We start from the raw sequence: 25,184 nt of genomic DNA on the forward strand, positions 1-25,184 counted from the left end.
CTGTTTGAACTGAGAGAATCCCACATGCTTACGCAAATTTAATATCTCCAGAAAGAAGTTATGGACTTAAGAGAACTTTTTGAAAAGTGTGTGGGAGACAGTTGAGAGACTTGAGCATGAAAATGCTGAACTTCACAAAAGCATGAACGCATGGAATATCAGAATAGATATTTTAGTCTTGATGGAGTCGGATCGAGAAACATGGGAAGAATGTGAGAAAAAGGTACGGGACCATGTTACTGAACATCTTGATCTGGGCAGAGCCAAAAGCCACTTGGATCTCCCGATTGAACACACTTACCATGTTGGAAAGAGATCACTTGTGAGAGTGAGGCTGGCGGTGGTCCGTTTCACCAGGTGGAAGGATAAGGAAGAGATTCTGCAGAAAGTACAACAGAAAGCACGAGAATGGCTTGAACGAAGTAACACTGAAGATGATGGAATAAATGGCCGAATTCGGGTGTCGGAAGACTTTAGTACTCGGGTGCGTGAGATACAGAGAAAGATGGCTAATTACATGAAAAACGCTATGTCAAAATCAGCCAAATATACGGATGTCTCTTCGTTTTGAAAAATTACTTGTGGACAGTAGAGTTTATACTAATGTCTCTGAGTCTATGGTTGAAATTGGATTAAACAATTAAAGAACATCTGACACTCACATAAGGTAGGACGATGGCCTAGGCCCAAAATAACTCACTATAATCTCATGGAATGTTCAAGGATTAAAGACTAAGGTCAACAATAGTGAGTTATTGGAGACCTTGTGGGGAAACTATTATTAGTTTGAGTGAAGTTTGGTCACAAGATGAGACTGAGTTTTGTCATTTATTGGCTGATTATACATGTTTTTGTCTTGTGCATAGGCGTGTGTCAAACTTTGGTCGTAACATTGGAGGTATCTGTGTGTATGTACATGATTCTATTGTGAAATATTTTTCTTGGATTTGTGAACAAGCAACTGACTGCATATTTTTATTTTCAGACAAAAAGAGTGGATTATTTGAGGATAACATCGTTCTTACTTTTATTTATATCTTTCCTGAGGGATCTAATTCATATAGATGTAGAGAAGAGAAAAAGGGTATTAGTTATTTGGAAAATGAAATTCTAAAAGTGTTAGATCAAGTCAGAGAAGATGTAAAGTTTATCTTTGCAGGGGACTTTAATGCAAGAACTGGTAACAAATGCGATAACATTGAGTGTGATGATTTTGAATATATTATATATATTATACTAATGATCATTTTGAAGGGGTATAGAAAGTCAAAAGATAGGGTTGTTAATACATTTGGTCGCTGCCTTTTAGATATGTCATAATTTAAATATTCATTTTGTAAATGGAAGAACCAGGAAAGATACTGATGGAGAGTTAACATTTATATCAACAGCTTTATGTAGTGTGATTGATCATTTTATTATATGCAGTGAACTCTTTACACATGTTAGGATTTTCAGATTGTTTATGTAGATATTTCTGATCACTTCCCATTATTATACACCATGAAGTTAAGCAGTGTTGAATCAAGGACAAAAATGCCAAAAAAAATCCCTGTGATGTAAGACCCTGGACAAGATTTAAATGGGTTACTAATGGTGAAAGGCAGTTTTTGCAAAGATTATGTTATTTACTGAATGGAAACTTTAGGATGTTTTCTACTTCAGTAGAATAAGATACAAATATAGCAGCTAAGATTTTAACAAATTGTCTACATGAAGCAGTAAGATTTCTAATTAAAAAGCTTATATTTAAAGTTAAACAACCACAGTGGTGGGATGAAGATTGTTCATTGCAGAAATCTGTAAAAAAATATATATATATATTTCTGTTTTAAATCAATTCAGAAGAACAGGTAATGTGGGGACTATGAACAATTATATTCTTGAGAAACGAACATTTAAAAAAGTTATGTAATAGAAAGAAAAATAGAGTATTTTAGCTGCACCATTGGTGTAAGACAGGACTTGCATGGTGAGTCCGCTTTTATTTAATCTTTTCTTAAATTAATATATAACAATGTTGAAGAATAATTGTAAAGGTAATCAGAATGAAAGTATGACAGAAGCACAGACCTTGTTATTTGTTGATGATATAGCATATAGCAGATACAATTGGAGGGTTACTGAAACAATGCTTTCTTTGCTAAGGTTTGTTCATATAAACATAAAATTAGCTGCAATCAATCTTTGTATTTGTTTGATCACATGGTTGCACCTATACTTTATAATGGATCTGAGATATGGGGTTTTGAACCAGTGGAGTGTATTGGAAATATTCAGGTATCTTTTTGTAAAAAAAAAACCTCTTGCATATCAGTACAAGTGTGAGCAATGTGGCTGTCTTGGGTGATCTGGGTAGATTTGTATTATCCACTTCTTATATGAAAAGATGTATCATGTTTTGGATAAAACTGGTGTCTATATGTCCAATTATCGTTATCCAAAAAAAAAAAGTATAATATGGTTTTTCTAGTTCCTGGGAAACTCAAAGTGTAGGTAATATTAGAACATTTACAGCTTTTCTTAACACATGATTAAAAGAAAAAACACATGAGGCATGGTATACATCAGTTTTGGAAAATAAGTTAAATATATGTTCACATTGCAAGTCTTCGTTGATACAAGAGAGCTACATTGCGTCTATGTCTCACATGCAGCTGGTACGATCATTATTCCTTTTTAGATGTTCAAGTGATCATCTTGCTATAGAAACAGGCAGATGGAGTAATACACCAATCGCAGAGAGAATCTGTAGTTATTGTAAGTTAACATCAAATATTTCTGTGATAGAAGATGATAAGCATTTTTGTAGGATTGCTTTTTATATGAGGATTTGCACAATAAATACTTAGGTGACCTTGTTCTTGTTGTTAATGTTTGTATTGATGTGTCAAGTGTTTGTGATTTCGGGGTATGCATGGAGATTGACAGTGTATATATATCATGGAATGAAGAAAAGACCATGTCAGTATGATTTGTGGAACTATGGGCCGAGATGGCCATGTTATTCCTGGAATAATCTTGAAACTTGAAACCCACATTTTACCAAATTTTTCCTTCACCTATTGCATTTTAAAAAGCCTCAAAACAACACCCCTGACAAGGGTGAAGTTTACTATAATTTGTTATAAACATATTATTGCAAAGCATTAAGAAAAAATGCTTTTTTTGTTTTTTTTGTAGTCTGCCTACAGCAGTGATACTTGTGAATATATCTTCACAGATAATTAGTTGCAAGGTGTCTTTAAAGATTTTTTTTATAATTTTTAAATAATTTTTATTTTTAGGTGGACCTTTTCAAAATTGAGCGGGCACTATGCTAACTAACGTACGCAGTCCAGTGGCGTAGCGAATATCCACAGCCCCGAACCACACACTCAAGGGTGGGTGGATTTGATGGCCTGGTTACATCACAATATTGTAAATATTTGTTTTAAACCAGAAAGCCTAGCAATATTACACAAGCAACGTGCTAACTTTGCGCAAGAGTCATGTGGTGAACCTCTTAATCTCAGTCGATTCACTAGAAAGTGAAGGTAAAAACTGGTGCCGCTTTCGACATCTGTCAATGCACTAACGGCACATATCTCTCAGAGACGACGAGAGACGAATCTCCTTCATATGCTGATTACGGTATAGGCTTGCTAAATGTTTTACTCCCTTAATATTTCTCTTGTGACCCAAACATAGGTTAGTTGGGTGGGGGGGGGGGGTTGTTTTTAACCCAGCCATTTTTAGAGTGAAAACAGTTGTTTGTTTTTTAGTCGGTGCTTGAAATTACCTAAAGCTTTTTCATTGACAATTGCAGTGGTAATCATTTTAATTATAGGGCTATAATTCATTGTATAATAAGCCTGTTTTGAAAGACCTTTTTAAAAACTTTTTCAATGAGGAGTAAGCTAGCCTAATCTTTTAACTCTCGTAGCGCGTCGGTTATTCGGTGATACGCTATGAAAGTAGCAGCCAAAGTGAGTCCCACGAGAATGGCTTCTGTAGGCTGATCAAAAACAAAGGGAGAAACAAAATAATAACTGATTACATTGTAGTCGGTGTGTCCTTGTTTTGTTCTGTGAGCCTTGTGCTATTATTCCATGATATGCTGGATTTTGCCTTTCTTGCCCAAATGATTTTGTAATTTTAATAACTTAACCAAATTAATCTTCTCATACCATTTATACATGACAATCCTTTTTGACTACTTGCTTTCTCTCAGATGTGAAAAAGCATGTTCATGTCACCCAATGTTCCCCTGGTTTATCTGTAGTGAAATGACCATTAGCCTTTCTGTTTACCAATGTGTCTGTGTTCTCTGTATTCCACTAAGAGGCAGTATAACTATTGATCCTGTGATTTAGTTATTTTTTTTTTTATGATTGGTTACAAACTAAAATCAAAAAGAACACACAACTAGTGAAACCTTACACTCAAAGAGCAAAACCTCAGCCCAGATATACTATACAAACTATAAGCACATTCTCAGCCTCACACTTTTTGCAAAACACTACACACATTGTTTTGCAAAACACTTAACACACTTCACATTAGACACAGAAATCTAACAATGTCACTTCTTTGCCATTTCAAGACACTGCCTAATTCTACATGACCACACATTCTACATCCCTTAACCCCATAAACCTAACTACCTTACAAACTGTTCATAAGTAATACAAAGTTTGTTGATGTATTTAATAGTGATGTGACATACAGCCAGTGACCCATACTCAGAATTTGTGCTCTGCATTTAACCCATCCAAAGTGTGCACACACACAGCAGTGAACACACACACACCGTGAACACACACCCAGAGCAGTGGGCAGCCATTTATGCTGCGGCGCCCGGGGAGCAGTTGGAGGTTCGGTGCCTTGCTCAAGGGCACCTAAAGTCATGGTATTGCCAGCCCAAGACTCGAACCCACAACCTTAGGGTTAGGAGTCAAACTCTCTAATCACTAGGCCACGACATCCCCTAATAGTTAGTTAATATTAAGAATTGGTCCCCAAACTTAAAATGTGACATTATTATTAAATACATACTACACTTTTGACTTATTAAACAAGTCACCTTTATTTATATAGCACTTTACAATACAGATTGAATGCGTCAAAGCAGGAAAATAGTTTGTCAATAATTGAAGAGGACAGTAAGGAACAGTCAATTTGAAGATGACTATATACAAAAATCTGTACATTTTCACGATGATGAAACTGAAGTTGACAAACCACTCTTGTTTCCTTTTCCTCTTCAGTCTTCAAGGTGGAGTCTAAACACTGTGCTCCTCATTTTTACGTGGCATGATTTACGCTCGGAGACTATCTGGCTTTCTAATCATAGTCACTATTTTCTTTCATTTACTTTTTAATAATGTTTGATTTTAAGTATGCTCATGTTGTTCTCTTGTTTCTGATCACCCCTTCTGTAACTGGTAAGTTCATATTTCACTCTGTAAAACCTTTTGTTTTAATTTATTATTATTTCAATGTAAAAGACTTTTTACAAAAAACAGAATTTTATGAATTGGTCCGCAGTGAAACTAAAGTTTACTGGCAGAAATCTTTGTCCACAACACTTTGCAGTCAGACAGGCTACATTTATGCAGCAAAAGTGTTGTCATAAGACTTAATGCTGAATTTTATTTTGAATGTCTAGAGCAGTTGTTAGGAAACTGTGTAAGTTGCATGTGTTTTGCAATGCATTTGACTTGTCTATAAAATGTTACTAACTTTAAGCTATTTTACCTCAGCACATGGGGGCATTGTTTATATCCACAGAGTAAGAAATTCATCCATTGACATTTCCTGTGAATCGGAAAATAAAGAAGAAAAACCATTTGCCTTTTCACTGAAACGCAGGTTGCTACAGTCCAGACGAGTGCTGTATCTTTCTAGAGATTTCCCACCATTTATCGATAAATCTGAGGACAAGGATCGCATCACTGTACGTAATGAGTTGGACAGCCACACAGTTCATCTGACAATCTCAAACCTGGAAGGACAGGACACAGATGTGTACCACTGTGAATTCCACTATGGTGATCTTCCATATGACAAGAACATTCCTGGCAAGATGGAATTCTTCATTTATGTTGAAGACTTCTGTAGGTGACATTTACTTATATCACTTAAAAAAGGAGTTTACATGAAACAGTCAGTGTCTATAGTAACATCCTCTCCAAAACAGTAAATAGTGCAAAACAGGTTCATCTTGCATTCATTCTACCGTTCTCTTAAAAAAGATAAATCAGAATACAGAATACATATGCATTGTAGCTGGCTGTTTTTGGATGCAACAGTAAGAAAATGAATTGTATCCTGTTGATTGATTCACAGTTGTGTTAGGACACTGTGTGTAACTTGCATGCATATATATATATATATATATATATATATATATATATATATATATATATATATATATATATATACAATGTGACTTCACCTCAGCACATGGGGATATTGTTTATTTCCACTGAGTAAGAAATTCATCCATTGACATTTCCTGTGTATATGATGCTACAACAGATTATATTGTTAAACATTTTTTTCTTTTGTGTGTTTGTGACTATGTTGCAGCTCATGAGTCTTGTAATTGTTCAAGTTACCTGCCATTGATGTATGTGATCTCTGGAGGTGCGTGTCTGATGATTGTTCTGGTTTTCGCACTCACTGTGGCTTACTGTGTAAGTATTTAATTCTTCAAATTAGATTTTTAGGGGAGAGTGGAGTAACCCTTGCCATGTTTTACTTGGTTGTTCCCTGGCCAAGAAGAAATAAGATCGAAATACAACACACTCCTAATTATAAACAAGGAGGGCTGCTTTTAAATTTAATTTGAAGAAAGTGCATATAACAATAGGGCCATAGTTATCATTTCATTTTTCCCCAAAAAGTGGTGTTAGGGCCCTCATCATTGGGAATACGTTAATGATTACATTACAAAAAAGATAATACCATATTATATATATGCATCATCTCATTTCAGTTTCAGGTTGCTTTTAACTTAATGTTTTTTATTTTGTATAATAATATTGGTTCAAAAAAATTAATATCCAATAATCCATTATTAAAATAAAAATTCTTAAACTGTTGATTAAATCTTTATTTATTTAAAACAAAGTAATTGGAATACTTCTCAGTCATTTGACCTATATTTGCCTTTAAATCTTATGTGACATAGATTTGACATATTATATGTGGTTTAAAGAAGTTGTCTTTCAGACTCTTTCTCTCTATACTTATATATATATATATATATATATATATATATATATATATATAGATCTATATAGATATGTATGGTTTACTCCCCACTACATATTCAACATTTCGGTTAAACCCTCCCTTCTACCAATTTCCTTTCAGTGTAAATGGCTTAACCGTAGAAAGCCACAGCCTGCAGTTCCTGTTTATGAGGAGATGGCAGGGGTGCGGCCCACCAAAGGAAAAGCCACAAGATGTCACACTGATATTGCAAAACTGGAGGAAGCAAACAGCTCTGTGGCCCACTTGTTCAGCAATGAAAATCATTATGTCAATTGATTTAACACAATGTATTGACTGGGAAGTGACTACTGAAGTGTTGACGTTCATGGTGATGCCAGCTCCAGCTCACCCACAAAACCTTTCTGAATCATCAGCATTAAAAGTTGTTTTTAGCATGAAATAGGTCTTTTCATCTTTCATCCATACCTTCATGTTAATGGTACTTTAAGACATTGTTTTAATGCTACAAATACAGAATGTCAGCTTACAGCCTTTTTCTAAAGAGAAATTATCTGCTTTATGTCTGTAGCACAAAATAGTTATGATACAAGACTATTTGTATTATGTGATAAAAAGCTGTTTATTTTATTTTTACCTCTTGTGTGGAACTGAATAGGATTAAAGTGTTAGTTTCCCACTGTCTGAACATTCTCTACATAAAAAAAGTGTTTTGATTTCACAAAAATATATTGTTGAAGGATCTGTTTATTGAAAAGTTGCGAAAAGTTGGGGGGGGGGGGGGATACAGATGACCGCTTTGATATTATTGTTCTGTTCAGAAATTGTCAAATATTAAAGCATGCAAATAAATTATAGAAGACTGAGGGTTTGTGCGGTTTCATATTTACACAAGCCGAAGATGTGGCTTCCTGTCTTGTCTCACACTTGGTTGATTTTGGACTGCAAACAGTCCATCAGATATTTTGATACAAAAGTGAGTTAAGTTTTTGGGTCTGCTCATCGAGATCTGAGTAGGGCTCTGTACATGACAAAGCCAAGCATAGCACAAACTGTGGCTCCAACACTCGCTCTAAGCCAAAACGTAGAGCATTTCAGGTCAGCATGGCTAATATGCCTGAGAAAGAAGATAGAAATTAATAGATAAAAAGGTTACTTTTGTTTTAGTACCTTACATTTACTATACTGCCTTTGTATCTTAAGATAAATTTAAATCAACTTCAGTAGTGAACATCGAAATAAAACTAAAGCACAAGTTCAGTGCACAATAATGCATAAAAAGGAGACAAACCAATGAGTTCAAATGAATAGGACAGATGAGGATAAATGCTGTGTACAAACTAGTGTCATTTAAAGGGAATGAAGAAAATATAATTCGCAAAACTAAAATATTACAAAACTCAATACAAAAAGTAAGATGAAGAAAGATGACAAATTTCAGTGTCAGGAAGTAGCAATGGCACATGAAGACCACAAAGAAACCTTAAGAAGAGCAAATAAAGAGGAAATTGGTCACAACAAGATCATTGAGTTGCAACCTGTGGGAGAATGAAGTACTGAATTGCTTAATTTCAAAAGGTTGCAAATCGTATGAGTATGACACAAATTTCTACTTGAATTTTAAAAGCATTAAAAATGTATTGTGCTGAAATCTAAACCCCAAATCCATACCTGCTGCCCATTTTCTATGACAGTCTCAAGTCCAGCCATAACCTGTTTTTGCTGTAAGTAGTATATGCAAGGATGTATATGACGGTGTATCCCTACTATTTGCAAATCATATGAATTATTATAAGTCAGTGTTGTCATTATGTCTAATTAAACAAGTTACTCAATATTACCATTAAAACTACTAACACAGAGATTAACTCATGTCTACATGCAAACATACAGGTGCATCTCAATAAATTAGAATGCCGCGGAAAAGTTCATTTATTTCAGTAATTCAACTCAAATTGTGAAACTTATGTATTAAATAAATTCAATGCACACAGACTGAAATAGTTTAAGCCTTTGGTTCTTTTAATTGTGATTGTTTTGGCTCATATTTAACAAAAACCCAACTATTCACAATCTCAACAAATTAGAATACTTCATGAGAAAAATAAAAAGTGAATTGTTGGCCTTCTGTAATTCAATTCAATTCGATTCAAGTTTATTTGTATAGCGCTTTTTACAATACAAATCGTTACAAAGCAACTTTACAGAAAATTATGTTTCTACAATATTTAGTAGTAGCTAGTAGTTTGTGCACGTTTGACAGGATTTTAGAAAAAAAATAAAAATAATAATAATAATACAAGACGTAGTCAGCTAGATGATGAATAATATCAATATTATTAATTAATAGTAATTATATGATGCAGTCACACATGTAGCAATAATTGTTAGTTCTGTTTGTTGATTCAAGGTTAGGATCATCTGGGGTCCTCTGAGGGTCAGCATCATCTCTTCTCAGGTGTTCTGGATCCAGACTGGAGCTTGTGTAAATCCTAGTTACATCCCGTGGCAAAACATAGAAACAAAATAGAGACATCATTAGCATAGCTGCTGATCCAACAAAGTAAAATTAGTTTAACACAAGCTAACGAATAAAAATGCAGATGCAACTACACTCACAATTTAAGTGATACATTATTTGAATGCTTGGCGAAAGAGATGCGTTTTTAATCTAGATTTAAACAGAGAGAGTGTGTCTGAACCCCGAACATTATCAGGAAGGCTATTCCAGAGTTTGGGAGCCAAATGTGAAAAAGCTCTACCTCCTTTAGTGGACTTTGCTATCCTAGGAACTACCAAAAGTCCAGCATTTTGTGACCTTAGGGTGCGTGATGGGTTGTAGCGTGGTAGAAGGCTAGTTAGGTACACAGGAGCTAAACCATTTAGGGCCTTATAGGTAAGTAATGATAATTTGTAACTGATACGGAACTTAATAGGTAGCCAGTGCAGAGACTGTAAAATTGGGGTAATATGATCATATTTTCTTGACCTGGTAAGGACTCTAGCTGCTGCATTTTGGACTACCTGTAGCTTGTTTATTGACGAAGCAGGACAACCACCTAGAAGTGCATTACAATAGTCCAGTCTAGAGGTCATGAATGCATGAACTAGCTTTTCTGCATCAGAAACAGATAACATGTTTCGTAGCTTGGCAATGTTTCTAAGATGGAAGAATGCAGTTTTTGTAACATTGGAAATATGATTTTCAAAAGACAAATTGCTGTCTAATATAACACCCAGATTTCTGACTGTAGAGGAAGTAACAGTACATCCGTCTAGTTGCAGATTGTAATCTACAAGATTCTGTGTGGTGTTTTTTGGTCCAATAATTAATATCTCTGTCTTATCCGAATTTAATTGGAGAAAATTATTTGTCATCCAATCTTTTACATTTTTAACACACTCTGTTAGCTTAGATAATTGGGAAGTTTCATCTGGTCTCGTTGAGATATATAGCTGAGTATCATCAGCAAAACAGTGGAAGCTAATTCCGTATTTTCTAATAATATTACTAAGAGGCAACATGTATATTGAAAATAGAAGGGGACCTAGGACGGATCCTTGTGGCACTCCATATTTTACAGATGATAAATGAGATGACACCCCATTTAAGTAAACAAAATGGTAGCGATCGGACAGGTAGGATCTAAACCATCTTAGAGCCTGCCCTTGAATACCTGTATAGTTTTGTAATCGATCTAGGAGTATGTCATGATCTATGGTGTCGAACGCAGCACTAAGATCAAGTAAGACTAGAAATGAGATGCAGCCTTGATCTGACGCAAGAAGCAGGTCATTTGTAATTTTAACAAGTGCAGTTTCTGTGCTATGGTGGGGCCTGAAACCTGACTGAAATTCTTCATACAGATCATTTTTATGCAGGAAGGTGCTCAATTGAGCAGACACAACTTTTTCTAAAATTTTAGACATAAATGGAAGATTTGAAATAGGCCTATAATTTGCCAGTACACTAGGATCTAGTTTTGGTTTCTTAATAAGAGGCTTGATAACCGCCAGCTTGAATGGTTTTGGGACGTGACCTAAAGATAACGACGAGTTAATGATATTGAGAAGCGGTTCTTCGGCTACAGGTAACAGCTCTTTTAGTAATTTAGTGGGTACAGGATCTAATAAACATGTTGTTGGTTTAGATACAGTGATAAGTTTATTTAGCTCTTCCTGTCCTATATTTGTAAAGCACTGCAGTTTATCTTTGGGTGCGATGGATGAAACTGAAGTATTAGACGCTGTAGAATCTACATTCGCTATTGTATTTCTAATGTTATCTATTTTATCAGTGAAGAAATTCATAAAGTCATTACTATTTAACGTTGGTGGAATATTTGAATCAGGTGGCATCTGGTAATTTGTTAATTTAGCCACTGTGCTAAATAAAAACCTTGGATTGTTTTGGTTATTTTCAATGAGTTTGTGGATATGCTCTGCCCTAGCAGTTTTTAGAGCCTGTCTATAGCTGGACATACTGTTTTTCCATGCAATTTTAAAAACTTCCAAGTTAGTTTTTCTCCATTTGCGTTCAAGACTACGAGTTACTTTCTTGAGAGAGTGAGTATTACTGTTATACCATGGCACAGTACGTTTTTCTCTAACCTTTTTCAATTTGATGGGGGCAACAGCTTCTAATGTATTAGAGAAAATAGTGCCCATGTTGTCAGTAATTTCGTCTAATTCATGTGTATTTTTGGGTACAAATAGCAGTTGAGATAGATCAGGCAGGTTATTTGCGAAACTGTCTTTGGTGGCTGGAACAATAGTTCTGCCCAGACGGTAACGCTGAGACATATAGTTAATATCAGTTATACGCAGCATGCACGATACAAGGAAATGGTCTGTAATATCATCACTTTGGGGTACAATATCTATAGCAGTAAGATCGATTCCATGCGATATAATTAGATCTAGTGTATGATTAAAACGATGAGTGGGCCCGGTGACATTTTGCTTGACTCCAAAGGAGTTTATTAGGTCAGTAAACGCAAGTCCTAATGTATCATTTGCATTATCAACGTGAATATTAAAATCTCCCATGATTAGCGCCTTATCAACTGTAACTAGAACGTCTGAGAGGAAATCTGCAAATTCTTTTAGGAATTCTGTATACGGCCCTGGTGGTCTATACACAGTAGCCAGAGCAAGAGATACATTAGACTTCTTTTGCATGTCTGACAGTGTAACATTTAGCAGAAGTATTTCAAAAGAGTTAAACCTGTATCCTGTTTTCTGGGTAACATTGAGAATATCACTATATATTGTTGCAACACCTCCGCCACGACCAGTCTGACGGGGCTCATGCTTATAACAGTAGTTTGGTGGAATAGACTCATTTAGACCAAAATAATCATTTGGTTTTAGCCAGGTTTCAGTCAAGCAGAGTACATCAAAACTATTTTCTGTGATCATTTCATTTACAATAACTGCTTTGGGTGTGAGTGATCTAATATTTATGAGCCCAAACTTTAAAAATTGTTTTTGTTCATTTACTTTACATTTTTCTGGTTTAATTACGATAAGATTTTTTCTAGATCCTACATTATATTTTGACCTCACTATTCGGGGAACAGACACAGTCTTAATAGTTTTTACAGCGCAAGTACTTTTATCATTTAAGCGGGTGGAACAAAACTCATCATAATAGTTATTAGAGAATTGTCTTACTAGTCACATGGAGCGAAGTGTCCTGGAGATGTTGTCAGAGAGCAGCTCCGCTCCGACTCTGCTGGGGTGTAATCCATCAGCGCGAAACAGCCTAGGACGCTCCCAGAAAAGATTCCAGTTCCATTAACAAATAGCATTCCATTAACAAATAGCAGTTTCTGTTCTTTACACCATGACAACAACCATTCATTTAAAGCAAAAAGTCTACTGAACCTTTCATGTCCTCGTCGATACGTGGGCAGTGGTCCTGACACGACGATCGTCGCCGCGGGCGTCGTGCTGCGAACCGTCTCGATCAGGCTGCTGAAGTCCCTCTTCAGCGTCTCCGTCTGCCGCAGCGTGGTGTCGTTAACCCCGACGTGAAGCACGACCGCTCTGGGGCTCTCGTCGGCCTTCAGGATCGCGGGTATCTGCGCAGAAACATCGAGAACACGAGCACCAGGCAAACAATGAGTGTGCACTTTACCTTCGGCTAACGTAGCACTTACGTGTCGGACGATGGAGTCTCCGATGATCACAGCGTCGTGTCCTGTCTCGCGGAGGGGAGCGAAGCGGTTCCGGATGGAGATGTCGAAGGCAGGAGGGGGAGTAGTCGTCGCCCGGGACCCGGCTCGCGTCCTCCGCTGTGGATGCACCCAGGGTCCGTGGTGTCCCGGCGTCGCAGTGAAGGACATCTGGGAAGATCGCGTCCTGGGTGCACCGGGCCTGTGCAGAGAAACACACGGAGTAGACGTGGTGGGACTGTTAGCAGATCGCTGTATACTTACCCCGGACTTGTGAGCGTCAGCCCGGGATGATTCCAGCGCGGCTCTGCCTCACCTCCAGGTCGCGAATCTGCTTTCCCACGGCATCGAGCTCGAGCTGCACAGAGTGGAGACATTCATCCGCCATTAAAGCAAGTAACAGTGAGTACAGCAGTGGTAATGTGTGTGAATAGAGTATTCGCAATGTAAGCGCAGTTAGCTGCAACCACGCCGCTGATGCTAACGGGCTAAAAGCTAATAGCGGACCCGGGAGATCAAAATAAAACTAGTGATAGCAAGGCGCTCTGATTGTTTTTGTTGTAGAATACAATAGAGGATATATTCACACGTTATATAAACGGAAACGATGATGTATAAAATTGATTTTTGAGTTAAAAATAGTCAATGAAAAGAATATAGTGACGGAGCTCAAACGCAGTACAGCCGCCAACAACAAACAGGAAATCAGTTCTAAAGTAATTTCTAAAGTAATTTAATTTACTGTACATGTACTCAATACTTTGTAGAGGCTCCTTTTGCTTTAATAACTGCCTCAATTTGGTGTGGCATGGAGGTGATCAGTTTGTGGCACTGCTGAGGTGGTATGGAAGCCCAGGTTTCTTTGACAGTGGCCTTCAGCTCATCTGCATTTTTTGGTCTCTTGTTTCTCATTTTCCTCCTGACATAGATTCTCTATGGGGTTCAGGTCTGGTGAGTTTGCTGGCCAGTCAAGCACACCAACACCATGGTCATTTTACCAACTTTTGGTGCTTTTGGCTGTGTGCACAGGTGCCAAATCCTGCTGGAAAATGAAATCAGCATCTTCAAAAAGCTGGTCAGCAGAAGGAAACATGAAGTGCTCCAAGATTTCTTGGTAAACGGGTGCAGTGACTTTGGTTTTCAAAAAACACAATGGACCAACACCAGCAGATGACATTGCACCCCAAATCATCACAGACTGTGGAAACTTAATACTGGACTTCAAGCAAATTGGGCTATGAGTTTCTCCACTCTTCTTCCAGACTCTAGGACCTTGGTTTCCAAATGAAATACAAAACTTGCTCTCATCTGAAAAGAGGACTTTGGACCATTGGCCAACAATCCAGTTCTTTTTCTCCTTAGCCCAGGTAAGACGCCTTTTGATGTTGTCTGTGGTTCAGGAGTGGCTTAACAATAGGAATACGACAACCATAGCCAAATTTCTTGACACGTCTGTGTGTGGTGGCTCTTGATACCTTGACCCCAGTCTCAGTCCATTCCTTGTGAAATTCACTCAAATTCTTGAAGTGATTTTGCTTGATAATCCTCATAAGGCTGAGCTTCTCTCAGTTGGTTGTGCAACTTTTTCTTCCACACTTTTTCCTTCCACTCAACTTTCTATTAACATGCTTGGAAACAGCACTCTTTGAACAGCCAGCTTCTTTGGCAATGAATGTTTGTGGCTTACCGTCCTTGTGAAAGGTATCAACAATTGTCTTCTGGACATCTATCAGATCAGCAGTCTTCCCCATGGTTGTGTAGCCTAGTGAACCAAACTGAGGGACCATTTTTAAGGCTCAGGAAACCTTTGCAGGTGTTTTGAGTTCACCATATTATAATTTGTTGAGATAGTGAATTGGTGGGTTTTTGTTAAATGTGAGCCAAAATCATCACAATTAAAAGAACCAAAGACTTAAACTACTTCTGTCTGTGTGCATTGAATTTATTTAATTCACAAGTTTCACAATTTGAGTTGAATTACTGAAATGAATGTACTTTTCCACGACATTCTAATTTAACGTTTTTTACAGACGCTAGGACACATTTCTCAATACTTAGGTCACTTTTGCAAAACTCTTCACACAGTTCTCCTAACCAACTTTCAGCTTGGCAAAGCAGTTCATTTCACATTCAAAATGCACTACAACTACCAAAACACTTTATTCAGGTCTCAAATCAACTCATTCTTCCAGAACACTAGCAAAGGTTGACAGCCGACAGACACAGCTTGTATAAAACAAGGACACATCTCAGTTTATAATTCACTGCAATATATGTTACTGGAATGAATAAGACATGATGCAGAATTTGTCAATATTTTATGTCGTTTATTTATTTTTATTTTTTTGCACTGAGTAATTCCAAAATAGAAGAAATTGTATACACACCATCCACTGATACAGATACAATAGTAATGCTAATCTACTAATTGTCCAATTGTTATTATAGCATTTAATTTTAAGATTTAAAATACATTTCATTCAAACATTACTGTAGAAATGTAGCAAATTGCTGTCTTATTCAGTTTTGTATTATGTTATTGTTTTGAACATAAGTTTAACAGTTTTGAAAACAGTATGTAAGCATGTGCAAATTGACTTGTTTTGGCAGTTGTTGTGTCTGAGTGAGAAAATAATTCATGAAATTTGAGAGATGTAGTCATTGAATGCATTTTGTGCCAAAGCAATGATAATCGATCCTCAGTTTAGCCCAAATAGACTTCTGTTGTGCTCACTGTGTGAAGAGTTTTGCAAAAGTGACCCAAGTATTGAGAAATGTGTCCTAGCGTCTGTAAAAAAAACTGTATTGAGATGCACCTGTACATGTTTGTATAAAGCACAAGAAAGTGGGCTTCCCCAGCCAGAAACTCACTACATTCTTGGTTCCACCAAAGATTTTTCTTATCTACTTAAATATCTTTGGGAATTTCTCACTTGTCATTTGACTCATTCACTGGGGGGATTTGTGTGGCACTACTCCTTTGGATCTACATGTTTTTTTACACAAAACAATTGGTTTTTGAAAGCGCTTTGAGTGCCCAGAAAAGAGCTATATAAATGTTAGGAATTATTTTTATAAGGTGACAGTCCACAGAACATCAGAAATGCAACTACGCTGCCTAGGCCTGCCAAATTGTGTATTTTCATGTAGTCTACATGGTGAAAGGTTTATTAGCATGTTAAGCCAGGTGCACTTTGCCAAACTGCCAAATTAATGTGAATAGGAATCAGAGTAAGTACATGGAGAAAAAGCAAAAGAGATTAATAAAGAGGAAAGGTGATAGACCAAGATAAAGCCATCCTGAGAACCTGCTAAAGATGACCGTGTAGAGTTTGGTCCGAACCATCTACACGAGCTCGGAGTTGAGAAAGTTCTGATACAGACAGAAGGTACACCTGTTACATGTACACCAGCACCGCAGATGGCATGGCTGCCAACACACAGAGAAAGATATAGTCAAACAGCAGAAATGAGTCACTAAGAAACAGGATATAACACAATGTGCTTTTGAGTTGACAGTCTTGGAAAAAGAGAAGTGAAAGAATTAAAGGAATAATTCACCCAAAATTGAAACCGTTGCAGTCTGTCAGTCCTGTAATGTAAGGGGATGAGAATCACGGCTTTGAGAGTAAAAGAAAAAAACATACACAAACAAAATCAGTTAAACTTTGGTGCTTTTTATTGTTGTGTAAAGACGTAAAACGATTGGTCTGAACAGAACATTATTTATATTGTAAATATTTATATCTTTTTTTTACCTTTTTACCTGATTTTCATTGCAATGTAAGAACTGTCTTGAGCACGTTAGCATTTTCTTCAGTCTGCGTGTGAGGAGTCTTCTTTTTGCTTCATGACTTGACTTATAAGTGCATTACTGCCACCTATCCAATGTTGTGCATGAACGCATTCAATGAATGACGTTCACTGAACGCGTTCATATTTTCGCCAAACGCTGAACTGAACGAATCACTTTTCATACAATGAACGTGAACGAGAGCGGCGCTCATTCTGGCAGGAATGAACAGCACGCGCAGTTCACGTTCACGCTCATTTGAAAAGTCAGGTTTTACCAGGGCTTAACTTGAGCCGGAACATGTTCCGTCACCTCCGACATTGGATCCGCCACCTCCTGTGTCACTAAAATTAATTGCCTAAATGAAAAAGAAAATTACTGTTTGTGTAGTGTTCAATGTTTGTGACACATGACTTGCGCGCTTGTTGTACTAGTTGAGATTGCTGTTAGCCTCGATCGTTTCACGCAGGGGAAAAATGTCAAAAAGACAGGAAAGTTTGGTTAACTTTTTCAAATACGCTGGACAGTCAGATCCCGAACAAGCAAAAATTGTTTCCGCTGATCAAAAAGGAGACCACGGTGGACACAGTAGCCTAGTATCGATATCTCGTTATTTCGACATAATAAGGGGACATTCTAATCTGCATTAAGCCACATTAAGCGTTCTTATAATGGTTTTCTATGGGAGGAAAATGCTTAACCGTTCATTTTATGGGCTCATCTGATTTTTTGTACATAGCATAGCCTATTTGTTAGGATTTTAGTATCATAATGATTAGGCTAATAAATGCACGCACAATTATCCGTGAACTTGATTTGAACAAATGCCTTTAAACTTGTGTGTGCAAAATTCAGAATTAAATTAATGTGCAGAAATTTGTACAAATAGAGAGTAGGCTATGTAGGCATACTATACTGTTGTAGCCATTAAAAAAAGCGTGTTTCATATTTGTTAAAATATTATAATGTTATTTTTTTTTTCCATTTATGTTGATTTATGAAAAGTGAACAGCACGACCGAGTAAGATAGGATGCGCAATATGAGACATGGAGCGGGTCAGACATGATTTTGACCGTTGAAGTTGAAGTTGTTATAGAAAGCCTTTCTTTAAAGTGAATTTCGTTTTGTATAAATTGTATCTTAATTTTAATCAACTTTTCATCAACCAATTGCCTGTATTTAATGAATAGGCCGACAAAACAAATATAACGGAGGTGCCCGCGCACTCACTTGCATTGCACGTGAACTAGAGCACATCCTAACTTAACGAAACTCAGTGTATGCCTCACACAGACATGACAAATACATCAAATACACAAAGCTTGAAATGTATAAATAATTTGTCTCTTGTTTATTGGTACAACAATTTTGATTAGTTTTGGAGTGGCAGTGATTTGCAGCTGGTAATGGATGGTAAAGAGGTTCTATTGAGTAAGATAGTGGCCTATCTTAAAAAGAATTTAACAAATGAACGTGAACTAGTTCGTTTTTAGATATGTGAACTTAGTTCATTTTTAAAAAAAAAATGAACTATGAACATGAACTAGTTCATTATCATCTGTGTGAACTGAACTTTGAGCTAGTTCTTTTTAAGTATGAACTGGCACAACACTGCACCTATCTCTCAAATGGACCATTGACACTCTATCTACAATCTCAATTAGGAGTGTCAAGAAGAAGACACTCAAGCAGAAGAAGAAGACGCAAACACACTTAGGACAGTTCGTTTACACATCAATGAAAATTTGCAGGGTTTAATTTTGTTTTGTTTGTGTTTTTTTTTTTTTTTTTTTTTACTCTCAAAGCCATGATTACCATCCCCTTACATTATAAGAATGACATACTGAAACGGTTTCAGTTAAAAATCTTTGTTTGTGTTATACTGAAGAAATAAAGTCACCTACATCTTGGATGCCCTGGGGGTAAGCAGATAAACATAAATTTTTCATTTTTGAGTGAACTATCCCTTTAAATGCATATTGTTAGTTTGAATGTTCCATGAAGTTTTTTCAAACTAGTGTAACATTCTCTAGTGTTTTCTGTCCACATTGTCTCTAGTCTTACACAATGAGGGGAACAATTGGGAAAAATGTGATTTATATCAAACGCTTGAAGATTTTGCTAACTGTACTGAATTAAAATGCATATGTACTGTATACAGTGTGATTTCATGATGAGACTAAAATTGCAGAACAGAAAACCATCATCTGACTCATAAGATGCTCTGCAGCCAGACAGCTTGGAGAAGTTTTCTGTTTTTAGGGAAATCATTCGGAGTAAACCACCTAATCATGTATTGTTTTTATTGTTATCAGTATGTGGAAATAACCTGAGAGATAAACAAGAGTGGTCAGTTAAAACGGAGAGAATACAAAAGACAAAACTCACAAAATTAATAAATTATCCATTTGCATTGACACCCTAAAAGTAATTGATAAACAAAGGTCAATGTAATAATTCCATGGTCCTTGGTCAATACCCTCAAACTCTTTTAATTGTGGATAATGAGAGATCACTTATGGATACACAGCCATGGTGGTGAGTTTGATGAAGATGTCTTTGCTGGGAGCCGCAGCTGTGTTACAGGTATATGACTGAGGTGGCGGCATCTTGTGCTTGCAACAGAATTCCAGAGGAGTCATACAGTACTGCTGCTTTGTTTCTGGCAGATCTGACTTTGCACCAATCAACATACATGGAGTCTTACTATCCATGAACTATTTATGGACAATAAAGTCAAAAATGTATTTAGTACACATACATCAGTATAATATAAAAATAACACAGTAAATGTCTTAAGATAACAAAGATGTGAAGTCATGTGTTAATGTTTTGCTCTGTATGTATTATTATGCATTAGACAGCATAGTATTGCTTTTGCTCTTGTGCACAGTACTCAAAAGAGCAAGGGTTGCTGACATCATAGGTCAGACACACAATGTCACATGAAAGTTCTGCCTCAGACAGGAAATCAAAATCTGGAAAGATTTAATGGAGCTTAAGGAAAAACAAACAAATGCAGCACAAAGTTTCAGTTTCTTTTTAAGATTTAAGAGCAGAAACCGCAACATGCTTTTCCAACTAAAAAGAAAGTGCTCAGAATTACTATAGCCTAGTTCCACAGACTGAAAAAAACGAAAGTGTAAGTTCCTACAAACCAAATAACTATTTACCATCAAGTACTTCCCTTGTCCATAAACGTGCAGTGCTGATTGCATAATATGATTTGTGTTCTTTTTATGGCCCTCTGACGCTGAGGAAAAGCAAATAAAAATCTTTGAATTTTTTATTTATTTTTTATTTTTTTTATTTATTTATTTTTTTTGATGAAAAGAGCACAAATGATATCAGAAGTACCACAGATGAGATTGTAAAATACCTTAGTTTTGAAATCATTGTTGGGTGTTGCTCTGAACAAACAGTAGCGCTGATGAAATCTGATGAAATCAGTGATCTGATGAAAACACTGACCAAGGCCTTATTAAAGTGCATCTGCAATACTTTACATTAGTTAATAAACTGTGTCATAAACTAACAATGAACGATAATTTTAAAGTATTTAATATAATTATTTATTTCACATTTTTCATACTAATGTATTATTAATATTTCAAGTTGCATAATTTACCATTAATGTACTATAAATGAAAAGAACGCAAATCGCGAACAGATTGGAAGGTGATCGAGAACGGAGGGGGCCCTGCTTCAGCTAGAGATGGCACTGATAACCCCTAATTAATTAGAACACTTTAACAAACTGAACTTTATTGTCGATTGTTAACTTATCTGCTTATTTCGTTCAATGGAAAGAAAGAAAGAAAGTCACAATTAACTTAAGTTAAAAGGCCTGTATTAGTCATGGTTTTTTGTGGTGTATGGTGTTTTTTTGTTTGTTTGGTTTTTTTTTCTGTTGTTGTTGTTGTGGTCAGTTGTCACAACTGGCCACAAGGTTTCTGCCGAGGAAGCCCAGCAGGAAACCACTTTTTCCACTTCCAGTTATTCCAAACACAAGACAGCGAAATACATTCCGTTGCGAATGTTTCTTCTGATGGTCGAAGTTCTTATCATGGGTCACTATCAAATAGCAAATACATTTAGTCAGGACCACTTTAAGAACTATAGACAAAATACACATGAAAAAATATTAATAATAATAATAATGTATTGAAGTTATAAGTCAATGCAATATGACTTTCTGCATTTGCAGTTATTCTAACAACCACAAGAGGGCTCAATTACCCATCAATAGATTATCTAAAACTGGTCGGCAAACTTTTGATTCATGAAGTGTCTTTTTTTTTCTGGTTAAGCAATGTACCAGTAAAATTTTTACATGCATGCTGTATTTACACAGTACATGATAATTTTTTAATATTCAGAAATAAATATGTATTTGATTATTATACAAATAGTTTCATATGCTCAAGCAGTGGTCGGATGTTTTGAGACACCATTCTGTATTTCACGCAGCGCGATAAGTAGACACTCAGATCCAATCCAAATCCAAATCAGATGGTGGAGCACCTAGAGACGGCCTCTACAACCCTGAATGTCAGCAGAGACCATGTCAACTAGATTCACCCCAGCGAAGACCTCGTCAACTAGACAGCCATGGGACAAGACCATAGAAACTAAACGAGTCCTCGGCTCAATCTGACCTGTGTTGCAGCCTGGAATTAAACCACACCATGCTGGTTCTCTTACGAGAGTTCTCTCGTACTGCGTCTTAGCTAAGACGCTACAGGAAAAGTCTCTTTTCACGAAATACTGAAGCAAAAAATTATCCTTAATTTGAATTTTTGTAAAGCGCATTTGCAGCAGAGCGAGGGAGACCGGTACGTCATCTGTGTCTCCTGCCTGGGTGAAGATCATGCAGCGCTCGCGCTCGCTGACGGCGGATGCCCTCACTGCGAGCTGTTGCCATGGTGACTCTGAGGACTCGCTTGGCATTTTTCTCTGAGCCTGCATTCTCCGCTGTGCTGAGGCGCCGTAAAAGTGCCACTTCCAGGGGGCTGGGCGAGCTCCGAGGATCTCGCGCCTTCTGCTCAGAATCCCAGCAAACGAGCTGACATCGAGAAGGAGCCGAGGCGAGTGCTCACGCTGGCCGCGACGAGTCTCGGCCTCGAGTGGTCTGCACCGGCGCACCTCCTCTCGTTCCCGGCTGGATGGTATTTTCCTTTCGGATGAGCGTACTTCTCAAAGCCCGCCTCATTTCTTCCTGAGCTTCACGAAGAGGTGGCAAAGGCTTGGAACGCTCCATATTCAGCGCGAACTCGTTCGTCTGTCTCACTAGCATTCTCCACACTGGACGATGCTAAAAACAGGAAATACAAGTCAATTCTGCCGGTGGAACAGGCGATAGCGACGCACCTTTGTCGGCCCTCTGCTGGACGGCGGACGAAAGCGGTGTTGCCATCTGAAGCCTGCTGCATGACGTCACCTCTGCTCGCGCGAATCTTTTCTGCTGCTGAACAGGCTGCGTCTGCACTTCACACGATAGCTGCTTCATCGAAGCGCCAGTGTACGAGTTCCGCTGTGGCCGAGCTCTCACCCAAGCGCGCCGCTGTTTCAGTTCCAGGAATTGTGACTGTCTCAGCGTTTTCTGCAACGCGCGAGCCTGCACGGTTGCCCGCTTGCCTGCACACAAAAGCCGTTATCACAACAGCTTCAGCAACGCAGCTCGAGACCCCTGTTCTCGCTCTACCAGCCGTCGCCCCGCGCCGCGGGCACCGCGGCAGAGGATTACGGTGAGGCCGGGAGCCCCGAAGCCGTCCTAGGAAAGCGCCGGTGTACGAGTCGCCGCGGCCGAACTCTCACCTAAGCGCGCCGCTGTCTCAGTTCCAGGGATTGTGACTGTTTCAGCGTCTTTTGCAATGCGCAAGCCTGTAAGGTTGCCCGCTTGCCTGTAAAAACGAAACCCGTGCACGTACGCTCTGCCCAGGCAGACAGCGAGTCGAAAGCAGTAAATGTGCACACTTGCAGCCCACAGTTATTCGCAGACATCACGAGTCCCACGGGACCCGCTCAGCCCTCCCTCAATCGGTTAAGCGCCGGGACGGGGTCGAGGAGGAGCGATCTGCCCGCTGTTGAGCAGAGGGGCTGTAGAGCCTGTGTCTCAAGCTCAAAGCGAGGGGGGGCTGTACAGCAGATACTTTCTAGTGCCCATACTGGATCTAAGACAGCTGAACAAGGCATTGGTGAAACGCAGTTTCAGAATGCTTACGACCAGGATGCTCCTCGCGCATTTTCGCAGAGGAGACTGGTTCATGTCAATAGATCTGAAGGACACGTATTTTCAAATACAGATGGCGTCAAGTCACAGGCGATATTTGAGATTCGCCTTCGAGGGCCAGGCATACCAGTTTGCAGTCCTGCCGTTCGGCTTGTCCGTAGCTCCTCGTACGTTTACGAGGTGCATGGACGCAGCACTCGCTCCTCTCAGACTCAGAGGCATGCGAGTGCTGAACTATTTGGACGACTGGCTGATTCTGGCTCAATCACGAGCAGAGCTCGTGGAGCACAGGGCCGTTTTACTCGATCACCTCGAGAAACTCGGTCTCAGTGTCAACTGGACGAAGAGTCGCTGAACCCCAGTCAGACGATACTGTTTGGGTTTAGTTCTGGACTCACGTTCCATGACGGCGCGGCTGTCACCACAGCGCGCGTTGGGCATTCAGCGCGGCGCTCTCTCCGCTGCGGCGCGACCGTTTCGCTCAGAGAATGTCAGAGGATGCTGGGTCTCATGGCCTCAGCATCTCCAGTTCTGCAGTTGGGCCTGCTCCGCATGCGCCCCCTGCAGTTCTGGCTGAAAGCGCGGGTATCTGGTCGACTGCGTCTCAAGGTCAATCACCCTGGACAGCAAACGACTGGTACCAATCAGGTGTAAGCCTGGGGACTTCCTCGAAAGTGAAGATGGTGTCGACGGACGCCTCCACTTCGGGATGGGGAGCGCTGCTCGAGGGCAGACCGTCCTTTGGCCTGTGGTCAGAACGGGAAAGGCTCCAACATATCAACTGTCTGGAAATGCTGGCAGTGGAGAACGCGCTGACGCGCTTTTGTCCCCGAATCAAGGGACACCACGTCTTAGTCCGTTCGGACGACATGTCTATGGTGTCCTACAGAAATCGCCAGGGCGGTCTCGGGTCCCGAAACCTGTACAGGTTGGCAGAACGCCTCCTGGTTTGGGCTATTTGCAACTTGCGCTCGCTGAGGGCAGTGCACGTGCCTGGGCTACAGAATCTGGGTCCAGACAGGCTGTCCAGAAACAACATTCCCACGAGTGAATGGTCTCTACACCCGCAAACAGTCCGGCTGTTGTGGGAGAGATTTGGCAGGGCGGAGGTGGACCTCTTCGCGTCCCATGAAAACGCTCACTGCCCCGCGTTCTTTTCCAAGAACGAAAGCGCGCTATCACGGAGATGGCCGTGCTGCCCGCTTTATGCTTTCCCTCCCGTCTCCCTCCTTCTGCAGGTGATAGAACGGGTGAGGGAAACGAGATGTTCCATACTGCTTGTAGCACCTTTTTGGAAGAACCAACCATGGTTCCCAGATTTGATGCGGTTAGCAAATATCGCCCCGTGGCCAGTGCCTTGGAGGAGGGACCTCCTATCGCAGGCCAGGGGCTCGATTTGGCACCCTCAACCGAAGTTGTGGTCCCTCCATGTGTGGGCGCGCAACGGTTACCCGCTGATCTCTCAGTGGGAGTGCTAAATACCATCACTCAGGCTAGGGCTCCGTCGACGCGACGGCTATATGCCTCGAAGTGGTCGGTGTTCTCCAGCTGGTGTACAGCTCGGGGATGTTCACCCCTTAGTTGTGAGGTGACGGAGGTTCCCTCCTTCCTGCAAGAGCTGTTGGATAAGGGCAGAGCCCCATCCACGCTCAAAGTCTATGTGGCGGCCATCGCAGCGTTTTCTGAAATGGCGCTGGGTCAGTCAATAGGAAGGAACGATTTGGTCATCCGCTTCCTTAAAGGAGCTAGGAGGCTGAA

General features: G+C 39.1%; 1 protein-coding gene across 1 annotated transcript; it reads left to right on the forward strand.

Moving 5' to 3' along the window:
• The first annotated feature begins 5,245 nt into the window (after positions 1-5,245).
• On the forward strand, positions 5,246-7,835 carry LOC132151320 (uncharacterized). Its single transcript, XM_059559426.1, has 4 exons — positions 5,246-5,426; positions 5,745-6,098; positions 6,574-6,680; positions 7,363-7,835. Exons 1-4 carry the CDS (start codon positions 5,366-5,368, stop codon positions 7,537-7,539), a joined length of 699 nt encoding a protein of 232 aa, XP_059415409.1. The 5' UTR covers positions 5,246-5,365; the 3' UTR covers positions 7,540-7,835.
• The last annotated feature ends 17,349 nt before the right edge of the window (positions 7,836-25,184 follow it).

The sequence above is a fragment of the Carassius carassius genome, chromosome 10, assembly GCF_963082965.1.
Source record: "Carassius carassius chromosome 10, fCarCar2.1, whole genome shotgun sequence".
NCBI classification, from domain to species: Eukaryota; Metazoa; Chordata; class Actinopteri; order Cypriniformes; family Cyprinidae; genus Carassius; species Carassius carassius.

Excerpts from the sequence above, each read along its gene's own strand:
- LOC132151320 (XM_059559426.1), top strand. The coding sequence starts at position 5,366 with ATGTTTGATTTTAAGTATGCTCATGTTGTTCTCTTGTTTCTGATCACC. Across the intron at positions 6,099-6,573 it reads CATTTATGTTGAAGACTTCT|CTCATGAGTCTTGTAATTGT; the intron begins GTAGGTGACATT and ends ACTATGTTGCAG. Across the intron at positions 6,681-7,362 it reads CACTCACTGTGGCTTACTGT|TGTAAATGGCTTAACCGTAG; the intron begins GTAAGTATTTAA and ends ATTTCCTTTCAG.